Genomic DNA, 16,189 nt, shown 5'->3' with positions numbered 1-16,189 from the left:
GTGCAGGTCTGATCAACAGTTACCGGAAACGTTTAGTTGCAGTTATTGCTGCACAAGGGGGTCACACCAGATACTGAAAGCAAAGGTTCACATACTTTTGCCACTCACAGATATGTAATATTGGATCATTTTCTTCAATAAATAAATGACCAAGTATAATATTTTTGTCTCATTTATTTAACTGGGTTATCTTTCTCTACTTTTAGGACTTGTGTGAAAATCCGATGATGTTTTAGGTCATATTTATGCAGAAATATAGAAAATTCTAAAGGGTTCACAAACTTTCAAGCACCACTGTAAGTGTGACTAAGTAAAGTAATGAATTCAATAATCTCATTTACCCCATATAGGATGAAACTGTTTCCTGTTAATGACTGTTATTGTTCAAATCTTAGAGATTTTATGAAGTTTGTGAAATACTGGTATTTCATATTTTCAGTGTTTATGATGTTGAACTAATATTTCTAATGAATTCTTATTCAGTGTTAATGTTTAAAGTAAGCAAATAAAAGCAAAAAATTGATTTTATCAGTATTTTTCCTTTATTTTTAAAAGCTTGTTCGTGTCCTTGTTACATTAGCAACCGGGTAAATATTTATGGATTTTATCATACATTGTAGAGCAGGAGTTCTCTTAACAACTGTTATATTTTCTTATATGGTCAATGCTTCATGGAAATAAAAGTTGTTTTCAGTTGTAAATTGTTTTAAGTGACTCCCTCTGTCACATTTTGGTAACCCAATTTCATGGACTGACCCATATACAAAGGCCTACAGCGCACAAAGAAGGGATTAGAAATCTTTTCCCTTTATTTTGATAGAGAATGGTAGATGTGAATGACATTCAGTGCTTATTTATGCATATTTTATAATTAACACTGATTTCTCCTTCTTTGTGATGTGTAATGAGTTAAAATCAGCTTTATATATTGTGCAAATAAAGCCATTTGATGAAACTTTGAAGAGGAGAGTGTTCCGATTTTAACGTTTTTACCTAATTAGCATTATTAATACTAATTAAATACTGATTTGCATAATTTGTTTTTATTAATTTTTTTGAACTTTGTATTCGGTATACAACCATCTATGTGCTGCCAATTTCCATGTAAATATCTTGAAAAATAGGTTAAGAAAAAGCATTTGATCTCATTGGTTAATGAGGCCCATTTTGGACCATGTGATCCTCATAGAGAATATTACGTTAGTTTTCTAAAAATTAAGCCGCTTCTTCAATCTTTGATTTGTAATATCTCAAGAACGGATAAACACGTTTTAATTCTGTAAGAAGTATGATCTGAATTCAGCGAGACCAGTTTCAAGCAATTAGGATTGAATTTGAATTTCCATCGAATATGCCTATTAAAAGAATAGTTTCCCCCCCCAAAAAAAAAAAAAAAATCTCCTGTTCCACACTCCAGCCCAGTTGGCGGCGGTAATGCACCTTTTAAGTTAACCACCAAAAAACCCTGAAGGGGGGGGGACCCAAAAATACAAGAAAAAAAAAATATGGAATCAAAGTATTTGATGGTCATTTCTTTTTTCAAAAGTGTATATTTTTCACAAATTGCTACGGTCATGTATGGAATCAATTTTGTGCCAAAATGTTCATATAATACTTTTGAAATATCAAACAAAAATGACAAATCAAAATACAAAAAAAAAGTCAATTTTTTTAGACTGGCAAACAAATTATTCGTGTAATCGTGCAAAATATCAGTCGATTACTCTTCAGAAACCTTTTATTTTTGTTCCGCAGCTTTCTCAGTTTTGTCTGACGTAATTTATTTTGGTTGCGATTCCAGCTTTCTCGTTTGCGCTCCCTGACTTTTTGCACAAACTTGACGTGTGGGTGGGCTGTCCAGGAATGCATTCCCATTGGCTAACTTGTGTTTGACTGACAGCTACGCTCAGCCGTTCCCTACTCGGATTCTGGCGGACTGTTTGACGAGTGACCGATCCATTGACGGTAAACAAGGATCGAGTGGACTTCAGTGGCGACTATGATATTGAATTAATTCAACAAAGTGTAAGTACGGGACAAATGTGTTGCAGTAGTACACATTTATGCAGGCGTGTTTAACGTTAGCAAGACAGCTATTATATTGGGTAGTGGAGCTAAGGCTAACATTTGACTTGCCACGAAACACCTGCATAATGTGCACTACTGCAACACATTTGTCCCGCACTTACACTTTGTTGAATTAATTCAACATCATAGTCGCCACTGAAGTCCACTCGATCCTTGTTTACCGTCAATGGATCGGTCACTCGTCAAACAGTCCGCCAGAATCCGAGTAGGGAACGGCTGAGCGTAGCTGTCAGTCAAACACAAGTTAGCCAATGGGAATGCATTCCTGGACAGCCCACCCACACGTCAAGTTTGTGCAAAAAGTCAGGGAGCGCAAACGAGAAAGCTGGAATCGCAACCAAAACAAAACTGAGAAAGCCGCGGAACAAAAATAAAAGGTTTCTGAAGAGTAATCGACTGATATTTTGCACGATTACGCGAATAATTTGTTTGCCAGTCTAAAAAAATTGACTTTTTTGATTTGTCGTTTTTGTTTGATATTTCAAAAGTATTGTATGAACATTTTGGCACAAAATTGATTCCATAGTCATAGTTTGTTTACATTCTTAGCACAAATGAATTGTCGGAAGTTTTGTATCAAGTTTTTATTTATTGAATTTGCAAAAAAAAAAAATGCTCTGTTCCTCAACATCCAGTGAACGTGGGTCGAACAAAAGTTATTCCAATCAATCTCGTTGCACGTGGCTTATAGTCAACTCGGTGCTACGCGCCTCATCAGTTATCAGCTAATCTACGACTCGATTTCGTGGAATAACTGATATATAAAATGTTCCATGATCTTCCTAATAGTGAGGGGAAGTAAACAACAGAATTGAAACCTAGAAGAGCGTAACATTTTTCTAGAAATCCGGTCACAGAAAATCAGCTCAGTGTACACCATTCTCAATGAACAGTTCCACCACATATCGAATGAAGTACCTTCTCATTATCTGGAACACCAGCGCCAGCGTGTGCTTGGGATTGCCTTCGTTGAGATTATCACCTCCGATGCCCACCAGTGAGAACTTTGCCTCCTTTTTGCCCAACTCAACCGCATAGTTACAGTTCTCCAGCTGGGAACACAGACAGATTTGCTTTATTAGAACGACATCCATAATGCAGCACACCTCCTGCAGCACTTCATACATAAATCACAGGAATTTTATGATGAATGCAAATGATGTACGGAATTCTGAACAGATCCGTCGTGCTCTTGGGAAGCCAGGCTGTGAGATGTACTGATGACTGATTGAACAAATGGACAGGAACTAAAGGAACAGTCTTTTATTGATGTTCTCAAATAAAATAAAAAATCTGGGAAGAAAGAAACGGAAAGGTACAAAAAAATATGGCTTTGAATCCCTTTTCACCGCACACCTCCTACTCACTTTTTTCATTTTGCTGCCAAGGACAGGATAGGGAGGACGGTTCACTTTCTTCCAGTCCACGGGGACCTGGATTTTCTCATACAGCTGGAGAATAACCAGACCGTCCACCAGGTCGCTGGAAAATAAACACAAAGCGAGGCCTTTCACTTATTTGTAGTATTAAAGAACTGCTGAAATGCTGACTGATGAACCAGGACGAATTGTGTGGGTGGCCGGTAGGATTTCTAAACTGAATTTCGAGTGAAAGTGTCTCAAAATGATGTCCTGCTTCTTACTGTACCACAATAAATTGAAGTGAAATGGACGTTTTCGCCACATGTATACATTTCTATAGTTTGGTATGGTTCGTAAATAAATGAGGCACATGTCCAACCATAGACCATTAGTTTACCTGTATAAGTGATTGACTCTCGGATTTACCCCCAGTGAGTTCATCCAATTTCTGAGGGTTCTGTCCTCTCTGGATTCTTCTGTAGAAATGAAAATTGTAGAAACGGGAAAATTACATACCTGTCCAAGGTTTTCAACCAGTGTTGTACAGTTTCTGCAATAAAACGTGTGGAGAAAGGCTCGGTCTGTTCTTTAGAGTCACTGCACACTTGCACGCTTTCCTGGGACATCCTACTCATCTCATCTCATTATCTCTAGCCGCTTTATCCTGTTCTACAGGGTCGCAGGAAAGCTGGAGCCTATCCCAGCTGACTACGGGCGAAAGGCGGGGTACACCCTGGACAAGTCGCCAGGTCATCACAGGGCTGCACATAGACAACCATTCACACTCACATTCACACCTACGGTCAATTTAGAGTCACCAGTTAACCTAACCTGCATGTCTTTGGACTGTGGGGGAAACCGGAGCACCCGGAGGAAACCCACACGGAGAACATGCAAACTCCACACAGAAAGGCCCTCGCCGGCCACGGGGCTCGAACCCGGACCTTCTTGCTGTGAGGCGACAGCGCTAACCACTACACCACCACGCTGCTCACATCTTACCCAAATACCAGCAATCCATCGATAAACTGAGTCACAAAGAACTATCACATCACATTATCTTTTTTTTCCCCATCTGAATCCAGATTAGATGACCGTGTGAAGGAGGCATAGTCTGTGTGACCGTCAGTCCTGATGTAAGAGGCATGGCCCAGGTGCCTGTCATTCTCAAGGAAGGGGGTGTGCCCTTTGTGTCTGCCACTCACAGTGAAGCAGGCGTGGCCTATGTGATTGTCAGTCTTCAAGAAGGAGGCATGGCCTGCGTGACTGCCATTACCAGTGAAGGAAGCATGGCCTAAGTCAGGGCTTTTCAAAGTGTGGGGCGCGCCCCCCCTGGGGGGCGCCAGAGTTCTTCGGGGGGGCGCAACATGAGAGACAAAATGGATCGATTTTTGGTACCTAAAGCTACAGGGAGTGAGGAGACGGCCAAGCAAAAAAACAGAGCCTCCAGGATGTTGCAATTTGCAACTTCAGCGCAAATTCAACCAATCCCCGCGAATTCAGGGCGATGTTGCAATTATATCCAATCACCGCAACTTTCCCGCAAATTTGACCAATCGTTGGCGTCGTCTTGAGGTGACATCGACAAACTACCTTCCGCCTTACTTCCGGATGTCTATGTTCAAGAGAAGCAGCATGCGCGCAGTGTTGCCAGATTGGCGGTTTCAAGTGCATTTTGGAGGGTTTTGAATATATTTTGGACTGGAAAACATCAGCAGTATCTGGCAACATTGCATGATGTGCGAGTCAGTGTTTATGTAGGCTTAAATTCTGTTACTGAAAGTGTGTTATGTTTACAGTGAAGGACTGTGCGCACTTTACATTATTTTTTACTTAATACAAGAAATTAATGGATGCCAACATTTTTGCCAAAATGGTATTTTATTTTCCATTGTTTAGGCAGCTTCAGCATCATACTGTGAGATTCTGTTCAAATTGTTTTTTTCTTCTATGAAGCCTGAGCCATTTATTTTATTAGTTTATAATTATTGTTTAATTTAGTCTTCAGGAGAGACTGCCTGCACACAGTACTAGTATTAATAGTTTTTTTTTTCTTACATGAAAGCTGAGGCATTTATATTATATTTTAAGGTAACTTCATGTTGTGCTGTGAGGTTCTCTGCACTTTAACTTTTGAACCAACAGGTGCATTTGGATAAGTAAAGCCTATTTTTCTGCATTTTTGTAGTCCTGGTAATCTTTTATATTGGTAAAGTTGTTTATAGGACCATTTCTCAGTGTCTGTTTTTTTAATCAATAGTTTTTCAGTAATAACTTAATATTTAACATATCACTCAATTTTAATCACAAAAAGAGAAAATTGCAACAATTTCTCGCAACTTTCACTTCCTCCCGCAATGTAATCGCAACAAAAACCTAAACACCGCAACTTTCATCGCAATTTTTTTGGAAACCCCCGGAACATCAGACATTTTAGCCCGCAACAATCACAAAAAAGGCCCTCGGAATCCTGGGGGACTGGAAAAAGAAGGAAGTATGACCACGATTATTTAAAGTTTGGATTTTCTTGGACTGGATCTGAAGATGCTCCATTGCCACAGTGTGTTGTCTGCCAAGAGGTGCTAGCTAACGATGCTATGAGATGTTTAAAATGTGTAAAACAAGATGTTTTAAAAAGCACAGATGTTTAAAATGTGAAAAAGAAAAAAATAATGTGTACAACAACCATTTTTTTAAAAATACGAATGGAACATTAAGTATAGCAACAACAAAAATTGTAAGGGGGGGGCGCTGTTGTTTATTTGCTCTCCGAGGGGGGGCTCACTCTCCCACACTTTGAAAACCCCTGGCCTAAGTGATTGTCGTTCCTAATGAAGGGTTGTCCTAGTGAAGGAGGCGTGGTGTGTGTGACTGTCAGTCCTGATGTAGGAGGCATGGCCCAGGTGACTGTCATTCTCAATGAAGGGGGTGTGGCCTTTGTGTCTGTTACTCCCAGTGAAGGAGGCATGGCCTGCATGACTGCCATTACCAGTGAAGGAGGCATGGCCTAAGTGATTGTCAGTCCTAATGAAGATGTGTCCGAATGAAGGAGGCATGGTCTGTGTGGCCATCAGTCCTGATGGAGGCATGGCCCAGGTGACTGTCATTCTCAATGAAAGGGGCGTGGCCTATGTGACTGCCATTACCAGTGAAGGAAGCGTGGCCTAAGTGATTGTCAATCCTAACAAAGGAGGTGTGGCCTACATGACTGTTTTGTCTCAATGAAAGCAGTTTGACCAATGTATCAGTCAGTTCTAATAAAGAAGGCATGGCCTATGTGAATGTCGGTCTCCTTGAAGGAGGGCGTGGCCTACGTGCCAGTCAAGGCTAATGGAGAAGGTGTAGCCTGTGTGACCGTTAGTCCCATTTGAAAAATATGTAGCCAATGTACCCTTCGGTTCAAATGAAGGTCCAACTGTGCCATTTCCAAGGCAAACCTGTCATGATGAAATCTTAGCACAGTAGACGGAGATCGTGAACACACTTCTGAGCATGCAAAGTGACCAGTACATTAACACCGTACCAACAATGGGAGGGGTCAGGTCTGTGCAGGAAGGAGCAGAAAGCAAAGATGAGATGTGATAAACATTCTTGCTACATCACCCATTTTTAAACTAAATCTGAGCAACCAGGTGCAAGCTTTAAGTTGAAAGTTACATGACTTAATGCTGACACATAAAAGTTACTAGTTTTCTTGCCATCAGGAAAGAGTTTAATGTATTGCTTTGTTCTGTGAGATGAACCATATCTAAAGAGAGGCCTAGTCAGTCACTGTTAGCCATCAGCGGTTGTCTCTTAGGATCAGCGTTAGCGTACTGTGACCAGAGCCGGCCCGTGGCATAGGCAATATAGGCAAATGCTAAGGGCGCTGCGTCCATCCAGGGGCGCAGAAACGGGGGGAGAAAAATTATGACTTCCACTATTCTGAAAACGAGTCAGCATTATAATGTCTTAGCCTAATTTAATTGTACAGCAAAGCATGTAGTCAGGGTGCGATTTGTCAAAAAAAGCTGGGTGGGGTGTGGTGGTGGTTGTTAATCATGAAACAATAAGCGCTCAACAGTGGTTCGCCCTGTTTATAGTGTGTCTTCGGGCGCGCAAGTGCGCATCCGCGGCTATTCTCTGTTTTGGCCAATTGCCTAGAGCGCAAAGTGTGCCCAGGGGCACCAAGGGCAACCAAAACCCCACCAAAAAGGAGGGATGGAGTTATTGAATGGAGATGTTACCAAGTGCATCAGTGGTGTACAGTGTTTTCAACCACTGTGCTGCCGAATTCTAGTACCGCGGAACACTAGTGTGCCGTGAGAGATCACCAAGCGTACTGTGGAAAATTATATAGAATGACTGTATATTGTAAATATTGGCAACAGCGTTTTAGTTTCAGTCAACATTTTCTATTGGTGATGTGCCTTTGAGATTTTTTCATTGAAAAAAGTGCGCCCTGGCTCAAAAAGGTTGAAAAACAAGTGTAGCCTACGCAGTAGTGGTCGGTGATTTCCTTATGCCTACTAAAAATGCACAATGATAGGTTATAAGGGGGGCGGGGGGAGCGGTGTTCATCGGGGAATGAGAATGGCTATCCACTGCAAAAAGTAGCCCAGACTACAAGTGCTTAAATGAAGAAATCCAAACTCTCGGGTGCGCAAGGGCGCAATCACCCCCCCCCCCCCCCCCCCCCCCAATCTGTCCCTCTGAGTTACACGTTGGTCCTGGGATTGAGATGCTGGCCTCTTCTGCCCCTCGGACCTGCTTGATCCATCCTGGTGCCCTGTGTCTGGTCGGAGTTTTATCGCACCGCTCCTGTGAAGGACGGCCCCATGAGGACAGTTGAGGGTTATACCTGTTAAAACTGTTAATATTATAGTCAGGCTGTCTGTTGTTGCCCAAATGAGGATGGGTTCCCTTTTGAGTCTGGTTCCTCTCGAGGTTTCTTCCTCATGTCGTCTGAGGGAGTTTTTCCTTGCCACCGTCGCCACAGGCTTGCTCATTGGGGATAGATTAGGGATAAAATTAGCTCGTTTTAAGTCGTTCAAATTCTGTAAAGCTGCTTTGCGACAATGTTTATTGTTAAAAGCGCTATACAAATAAAAAAAAAAAACGAAGGCTACAGGAAGAAACAAACAGAGCCAAGTATAGAGGTAAGTCTGATCTAATCTCTCATATCAACCATTATAGTGGCAAATTAATATTTTAGACGCCTGAATCAATGTCTGCCTAGCTAACTAGATGCAAACAGCAATAGACTTAGTACCCATAATAACTTTATTATGGGTACTAAGTTATTATTAACCCATAACTTTGTTATTGCTGTTTGCAATAACAAAGTACCCATAATAGCACTTTTGTTTGAAAATACAGCCCATTGATGTCCTAACAGGGTGCTTAAGTTTGCACAATTTAGAATTGTAGAATTTTTTATTCATTTAATTTGTTAATTCTTCAGAGATGACTTAACTTTTAATAGCAAAAAAGAAACTAAAAATAATTTCTTGTTTATTGTCCATGCACTACACTTTGAACAGGGTGCGGAAGAGTTTTTGCCAATTATATGGAGATATGTATTGAATTTGTGTGGTCATTTTACTTTGTGACACTTTGTTAATAATGCTAACAATAATAACAATAATGAAAAAGATAAAAACGACTTCTTGTTTATTGTCCATGCACCGTACATTGTTTAATAGTAATAGAATAGAGTGATTAAAGTGTTATTTAGATGTTATTAGAGGGTTTTTTTTCTTGGGGGGGGGCGCCAAAACTCAATCTCGCCTAGGGCAGCCAAAGACCTAGAGCCGGCCCTGACTGTGACTCACCCTCGATCGTGGAGACGTCAATGCCGTTATCGGTGGGCTTTTTCAGGGCCGGGTGCATGTTGAACAGGTTGGCGATGAAGGCGATGTTGAGCTTTTGATTCCCTGCTACCACGTCCTGAGGTGAGACAAACTGCCGGCAGTCGAGCCGAGCCGCCTGTTTCAGCATAAGCTCCGCCCTCTTGTGGTCATCACTCTCCTGCAATCATAAATACTGTCCTGTACTCATCCCAGGACTCCTTCACATTTTCACACCTGTTACGCTTTATTTGTCTACACCTGTGTACTGTAATGACTCATAACCTGCTGTCACTCGGAAGCGGATGAGTTCCTCTGTAGGTTGTCTTGCGGAGTTTTCACTCACCTCTGGCTATGGAGCTATATCTGGATTTTTGCAAAGCTGCTTTATGACATTTGGGTTTAATTTATCAAATGGAACACTATATAAATATAACGTTAAAGGTATTGAATAGCTATTGTATAGACTAATCGATGATCTGTGATTTAGTGAAGGGAGATGGCGAATTCAGAGCACCATTATGTTTGGACAAATTTTCTCACTGAAAAAAGCATTGTAAAGTCTGCAGAAAACTTGCAATGACCCAAGTGTGAGGAGGTAGTGTTTTCATTACTTGGCTGCCAGGTTTTATGGATCTCTCGTGAACTGTTCTTAACTTTGAACCTTTTTATAAGTTTAAATACTGTCGTTTGTCTTTGCGTGATCCCTTTTTCCTTTGTTTGTGGCATTTCTTGTTCATCTAGTGCCTCCCTGAGGCCCCTCTTACTTTTTCATTGTACATCAGTGTTGTCGTCGAGTCACTAAACCTCGAGTCTGAGTCCAGTCTTGAATTCCCAGTGTTCAAATCCAAGTCATGAAAGAAAATTTCGAGTCAAGTCCGATAACTAACAAGATTCCAACCGCACCATTTGACGGTGGCTGTTGCTGCCTTTATGTGAAAGTGTCTCTGCTACTATGTCGGACTAACGTTACTACTCGACTGCCCCATTTTAGTTAATAGGCTACAGATAAAAAGCTTGTTCATTGCTCAGCAAGCCCCGCCCACTCTCAACAGGGCAAATAACATGAGAGAGGGTTAACACTAGCTAGTTTATCGCTCAACAAGCCCTGCTATCAACAGGGCAATGAACATAGTATGTCACTTCCTTCTCTGGGTGGAGTCTTGCCAAATGACAATTGAAGTTCGAGGTTGTCCCCGTCGTCTCCTCGATAGTCCCTCTACATATAGAACACCTAGCAGTGCATTTTTTTCCCACTGCACGAGAAGTCTGTATAAGCAAAGCGGACAATCCTAGGAGCATTCTCTCCAGGGAATTTAGTGCCATTAACGTTAGTTTGTTCCTGAACATGATGTATGAACAGGTGAAGGCACGCCCCGGGCTGCGTGTGAGTCAAGGGGACTCCAGCACGTGCGCCGTTAACGACGCACGCTTGAACTCAATCAAGGAGCGATGCGCACCTATTTAAGGACTGTGCTAATGCATGATCTTTGCAAAGTATTATGATACGTCAGTACGCATTACCGAGTCTTTCTACCTGTGTTTCTGGTTCTGATTTCCTGATTCCTGTGCCTGTTTCTCGTTCTTGTTCTCGCTTTGCCTCTGATGTCCTGTTTGTGCCTCGCCCGACCCTTTTGCCCGTTTTCACATTTTTGATCTAGCCTGTCATTTTGGATTGTTTCCCTGTGTGTATATTTGTTCATTGTAAATAAACATCACTGTTATCATTATAACTGCTTCTGCACTTGCATCCGCCTACCTCGTACCTGACAGAATACTTCGCCATACAATGGATACAGCGGAAGTAATACGGTTTACCATACCATGCATCTACCGGGTTCCTGTATCTCTACCCCTCGCTTCGTATTTCCAGCATGTTTCATAATGGGCCTCCCGGCAATGTATTATGGAATCTATCACCCTAGGGTATTCAGCCTACAGTATAATCTATTCTACAAGGCCTTTGAAGAACCCAAGCTGCCAGAACTGATCTGGGTGAGCCTTTACGCTCACCTGGACAGCTGGACGAGCTCACTGATGGGTGGAGTACCTGATTTGAGTTGAGCACCCATGCCTTCGGAGTTCACAGACTTTCTTAGCCATGCTCCAGTTTATTTTTGAATCTTTGGAAAAGGAGGAATCCCATGAATTTTTTTTTTGGTGGGGGGGGGCGATCACTCCAGTGGCTGATGCAGCGGAGGAGGCTGTCGCTCCAGAGCTCCCTCCAGTGGCTGACACAGCGGAGGAGGCCGTCACTCCAGAGCTCCCTCCAGTGGCTGACACAGCGGAGGAGGCCATCGCTCCAGAGCTCCCGCTGGTGGCTGATATAGACAGCAGAGGAGGCTGTTGTTACTGAGCCCCTCCAAGAGGCTGTCTTTCCAGAGCTGGTTTCTCAGCCAGAGCCAGCATCTGAATTAATGCCTGAACCAGAGTCTGCATCAGAACCCCTGCCTGAACCAGAGCCAGCTCCAGTGCCAGAGCCGGTGCTAGCTCCAGCATCAGAGTCTGAGTCAGCACCAGAGGCAGTGCCAGTGTCGGAGCCGGTGCCAGCACCAGCATCTGTGCCAGTGCCAATATCTGTTTCAGAGTCAGCGCCAGTGTCTGCTCCAGAACCAGTGCCGGAGTCAGTCAGCGCCAGTATCTGCTCCAGAACCAGTGCCGGAGTCAGGGTCAGCGCCAATATCTGCTCCAGAACCAGTGCCCGGGTCAGCTAGAGCATCAGAGCCTACTCCAGAGTCGGCGCCTGCGCCAGCTCCAGTACCAATGCCAGAGTCAAGGCCAGTGCCAGAACCTGAGCCTGTTCCAGAACCTGTGTTAGAGGATAACGGAGCAACCACTGCCTCGGCCGGTTGTGAAGCCGTCTGCGTCGTCCCGCCACCACCCGGCTATGAAGCCGTCTGTGTCATTCCGCTGCTGCCCGGCTATGAAAGCATCGTCGTTCCTCCACCGCCCGGCTATGAATGCATCGTCGTCCCACCGCCACCTGGCCATGAAGACGTCATCATCCTCCTGCCACCAGGTCCTAACTAGGACTGAATCAACACGGTGACAGAGCTCGAGCCCATGCTTGAGTCCACTTCCAAATCCTAGTCAAATCCAGAGCTCGAGTCTTCTACTGATCCCAAATACAGCCCGGAGCCCGAGTCGAAGCTCGCTTCCTGCCTTGAGCCCAAGCCAGTTCCAGAACTCAAACCAGAGTACAGTCCAGAGCTCAGGCCATTTCCACAGCTCGAGTCCAGCCATGAGCTTGAACACACTTCTAGTCCTGTATCCAAGCCAGTTCCAGAGCTCCAACCTGAGTCATCTCCTGAGCTGGAGCCAGAGTCCAGCCCAAAGCTCAAGTCATCTCCAGAGCTCGAATCCAGCCCGGAGCTTGAGTCCACTTTCAGTCCTGGATCCGAGCCAAGTCCAGGACCCAAGTCAACTCTGGAGTCTGAGTATGATTTTTTTTTTCTCTCCATGCTCTCACGGAAGGTGGTCGCATTTCTCTGCTCTCCTCTCCCTGCTTATGCTCCTCTTGTCTCGTCTCGTCTTGTCTGTCTACTGTCTATACTTTTGAGAGACTCTCTCCGCACTGCTCTCCAAACTAAAAAATCATGGAATTGATAAACTGGTCTCTTAACGCAATTGACACAATTTTCTCGACGAGAAGCCTGGGTTCGGGGGAACCGGCCTGTCCTGCCAGAACGTTCACAGCTGGCTATATGATGGATGTGTGAGAGAAGTGGCAGGTCATGTGCCTGGCGATTCTTTCTGTGGAGGACATTGAAGACATCTACCTATTCAGAACCATGATTACAGGTCTTTTGCTGATTGGATTAGGCACTGCCCTGGTTTATCGAGGAAATCAGAAAACGGTGACAGCTGTCCAAAGCCCCATAAAGCTGGCTGACATGATTGAAGCAGTGGGCAGAGCCATCGGCACTCAGACTGTGGCTATTCAGAACTTGAACCGCAACATGGATAACATCATGGAGAAGCTTTTGGCTTTGCAAAGGAAATGGATTGATTCGGAGACCAGAATGGGCAAACAGAGTAGTCATGTAAAGGAATGCGTCTACTCGCCCCAAGACCAAACAATCCCAATCTTATCTGCTTTCGGCTCCCTCAGACGTCACTGGCCTCGACCAAGGCCGTTGCTGGAACAACAACTCCCCCTGAAGATCACTGCAGTAAGACGCTCTCGCATTCCTTCCCCCACTTCCCACGGTCGCCGCTTTTACCCCCAGTGTGACAAGCGGGTGCGCGACCAGCGCCGTCATGGCTACAGGAACGGATGGCTGCTTGCTTGCACTGGGTTACCTTTATTGCCCCCTTCCACCCCTCAGGTCCCGAGTTTTCATGTTGTAAAGTGTACTTGTGTTATTTTGTGCTTATGTGCTGAGGTGTTTTTTTAATGTTTCCACACTGTACTCCTCACAGAAGCATAGTGTGGGGGTTGCTTTTTTTTTCTCCTCCCCTCTCCTCATGCTACATTTTGTTTTTTTTTCTTTTCATCCCTGTCTTCCTGTTCTGTCTACTCCCCCTCTGTCAATTGTACGGTATGTATGTGTATATGTAAGGATGGGTTGATGGTCAATTTCGCTGGTACTTGTGACTAGTGGCAGTAAAGGATTCATTCATTCATTCATTCATTCATTCATGATTCCGGCCCAGAGCCCAAGTCAAGTCCCGAGCTCAAGCCCACTCCTAGTCAGGAGTCCAAGTCGTGTCCTGAACCTGAGCCCGAACCCCCACCGGAGCTGAGAATAATGGATTTTTGCTCCCGGAGGGAGCTCTTTGGGGGGGTTTCTGCATTGAGTGGCCTCCAGCACGCGTGCCGTTAATGACGTGCCTGAACTCAATCAAGGAGTGATGTGCACCTGTTTAAGGACTGTGCTGATGCACGATCTTTGCAAAGTATTACAATCCATCAGTATGCATTACTGAGCCTTTCTACCCATGTTTCTGGTTTCCTGATTTCTATGCCTGTTTCTCGTTCTCGCTTTGCCTCTGACGTCTTGTTTGCGCCTCGCCTGACCCTTTTGCCTGTTTTCACATTTTTGATCTAGCCTGCCGTTTTGGATTGTTTGCCTGTGTGTGTATATTTGTTAACTGTAAATAAACATCACTGTTATTATTATAACTGCTTCTGCACTTGTGTCCTCCTACCTCGTACCTGACAGTTCTCTTGCACAAAATTTAGTATAAAAATTAATGTATATATAAATATCTTATGCCAAATTATTATGGTAGGTTACAAAAAATAAAGAAAAAATCCGAGGCCTTGTATCCAATTTACGAGTCCGAATGTAGTTAACGCACAAGTCCGAGTCATCAGTGCTCAAATCCAAGTCAAGTCACGAGTCCTTAAAATTAGGGCATGAGTGCATAAAGCTTCATACTTTTAGTTATTTCAGCCCTGAGAGTCATTCCAATTCAGGAAAGTCTACAGACAGACTCACGTTTAAGCCAGACATGTCGATGGTAATTGGCATCTCGTCGTCTTCATCTCCTCTAGGAGAGACCTCGTTCAGCAAGTGGAAGTAGGCCTTGGAGTCCTGCAAGAGAGCTGAATATTAGAGTGCTGAACATATTTCTGGATATTAGAGCTGTGATTAATGCATGGGTGTGTGCCTGAAGCATTTCTTTTAAAGGAAAGGAAGCATACGAGTCAAGGGAGAACACGTATCATGGTGCAACTATGTATTTAATTACCTAGCAATAGACAAAAAAGAATACAAGATGATAGGGCACGGAAAATAATAAACGGTTATGTGATGTGAAACAAAGTCGATGAGGTATTTCACGCCATGCTGAAGAGACGTCTTGGAGAACAGTGCATCGTGATGCTACCTTGATGTCCTCAGTGAAGTTTTTGATTGGTGTTTGTCCAGCAGCTTTGAGGTGATAGTTCACCCAGCGCAGAAGCAGCTCCTCGGGGGACATGGACAACAACTGGTCCAAGTCCTCCCCCTCGCCGAGCAGTGCAATCATAGCTGCACAAACAAGCATACGGTATCAATACTCAGAAAACGTCAACACAAACGCACACTCGGCGTCTAGCACCAAGATCAATTAAATGTCCTTACTTTGTATTGCTATTTCAGTACGTTCATTAAAGCTAGATGGCCTTTCAATTTCATAAAATCGGTGAAATTTAGTTCTCTCTGAAATTTGGCAATTGTGATATGTTTATTTCTGTACTATCTCTCAAAATATCAGGCCATTCTGTGGCTGGGAAGTTATTTAATTTGAGGGGATTCCTGAGCAAATAATGTGCATGAAATCACTCGCTTCGCGCAGTCAAGCAGACACAGGAAGTCCGTGTGTGTGTGTGCGTGCATACGCAGGTTTACCTTGACCGTGCACTGACCAGTTCCATTATTCTGTCGCTAAATGAACAGCTGATCACACCGAGGTGCTCACTGACTGCCGATATTTATTAGTTTGGTCCTGCGTTTCCTTTCCTTCGCAACATAACGTCTTTTCTTCTCGTTTTCTGTTACTGTAGTCAGTCTTTCATTTTTCATTCGCACACTCGCGTCCTCCCTTTTTCTCTCCTGTTTCAAATTTGTATCCCACAATGCCTTGCATGAATGAGGAAAGCCCACCACGTGATGCATGACGTAGTATCTTGTATTGGGTCATGGTGAAGCAGGAAAAAATAGTGGAGAATTTGGGGCCATTAATAAAAACCCTAATAAAATTGGAAGTCTGTGATTTTCAAATTCGGTAGCTTTTGGTCCACTAAACAAAAATAACTGGGTGTCAGGGAAAATTCTTTTTATGACCTACACTTGAAAAATCTGAAAGGGAGTCTACCTTTAAGTATACTATGAAAAGGAAATCATCGATCAGATGCATTAGGTTGCTGAAATACAAGAGTGAGACAAATTTCAAATTTTTTTTTTTTAATCATCATCATCAGCC

General features: G+C 43.5%; 1 protein-coding gene across 1 annotated transcript in view; it reads right to left on the bottom strand.

Annotated features, from left to right (window-relative positions):
- The window catches only part of pls1 (plastin 1 (I isoform)), a 38,836-nt gene that overhangs the window by 5,895 nt on the left and 16,752 nt on the right, over window positions 1–16,189 (bottom strand). Inside the window, exons 9-14 of the mRNA XM_060921446.1 lie at window positions 15,113–15,255; window positions 14,722–14,817; window positions 9,263–9,458; window positions 3,847–3,925; window positions 3,456–3,570; window positions 3,007–3,140 (exon numbers count right to left, since the gene is read on the bottom strand). Coding sequence (XP_060777429.1) covers window positions 3,007–3,140; window positions 3,456–3,570; window positions 3,847–3,925; window positions 9,263–9,458; window positions 14,722–14,817; window positions 15,113–15,255 — 763 coding nt within the window. The remainder of the gene's footprint in view (window positions 1–3,006; window positions 3,141–3,455; window positions 3,571–3,846; window positions 3,926–9,262; window positions 9,459–14,721; window positions 14,818–15,112; window positions 15,256–16,189) is intronic.

This window comes from Neoarius graeffei, chromosome 1, assembly GCF_027579695.1.
Source record: "Neoarius graeffei isolate fNeoGra1 chromosome 1, fNeoGra1.pri, whole genome shotgun sequence".
In the NCBI taxonomy this organism is placed as follows: Eukaryota; Metazoa; Chordata; class Actinopteri; order Siluriformes; family Ariidae; genus Neoarius; species Neoarius graeffei.
This window is presented reverse-complemented; position numbering and strand designations above follow the sequence as displayed.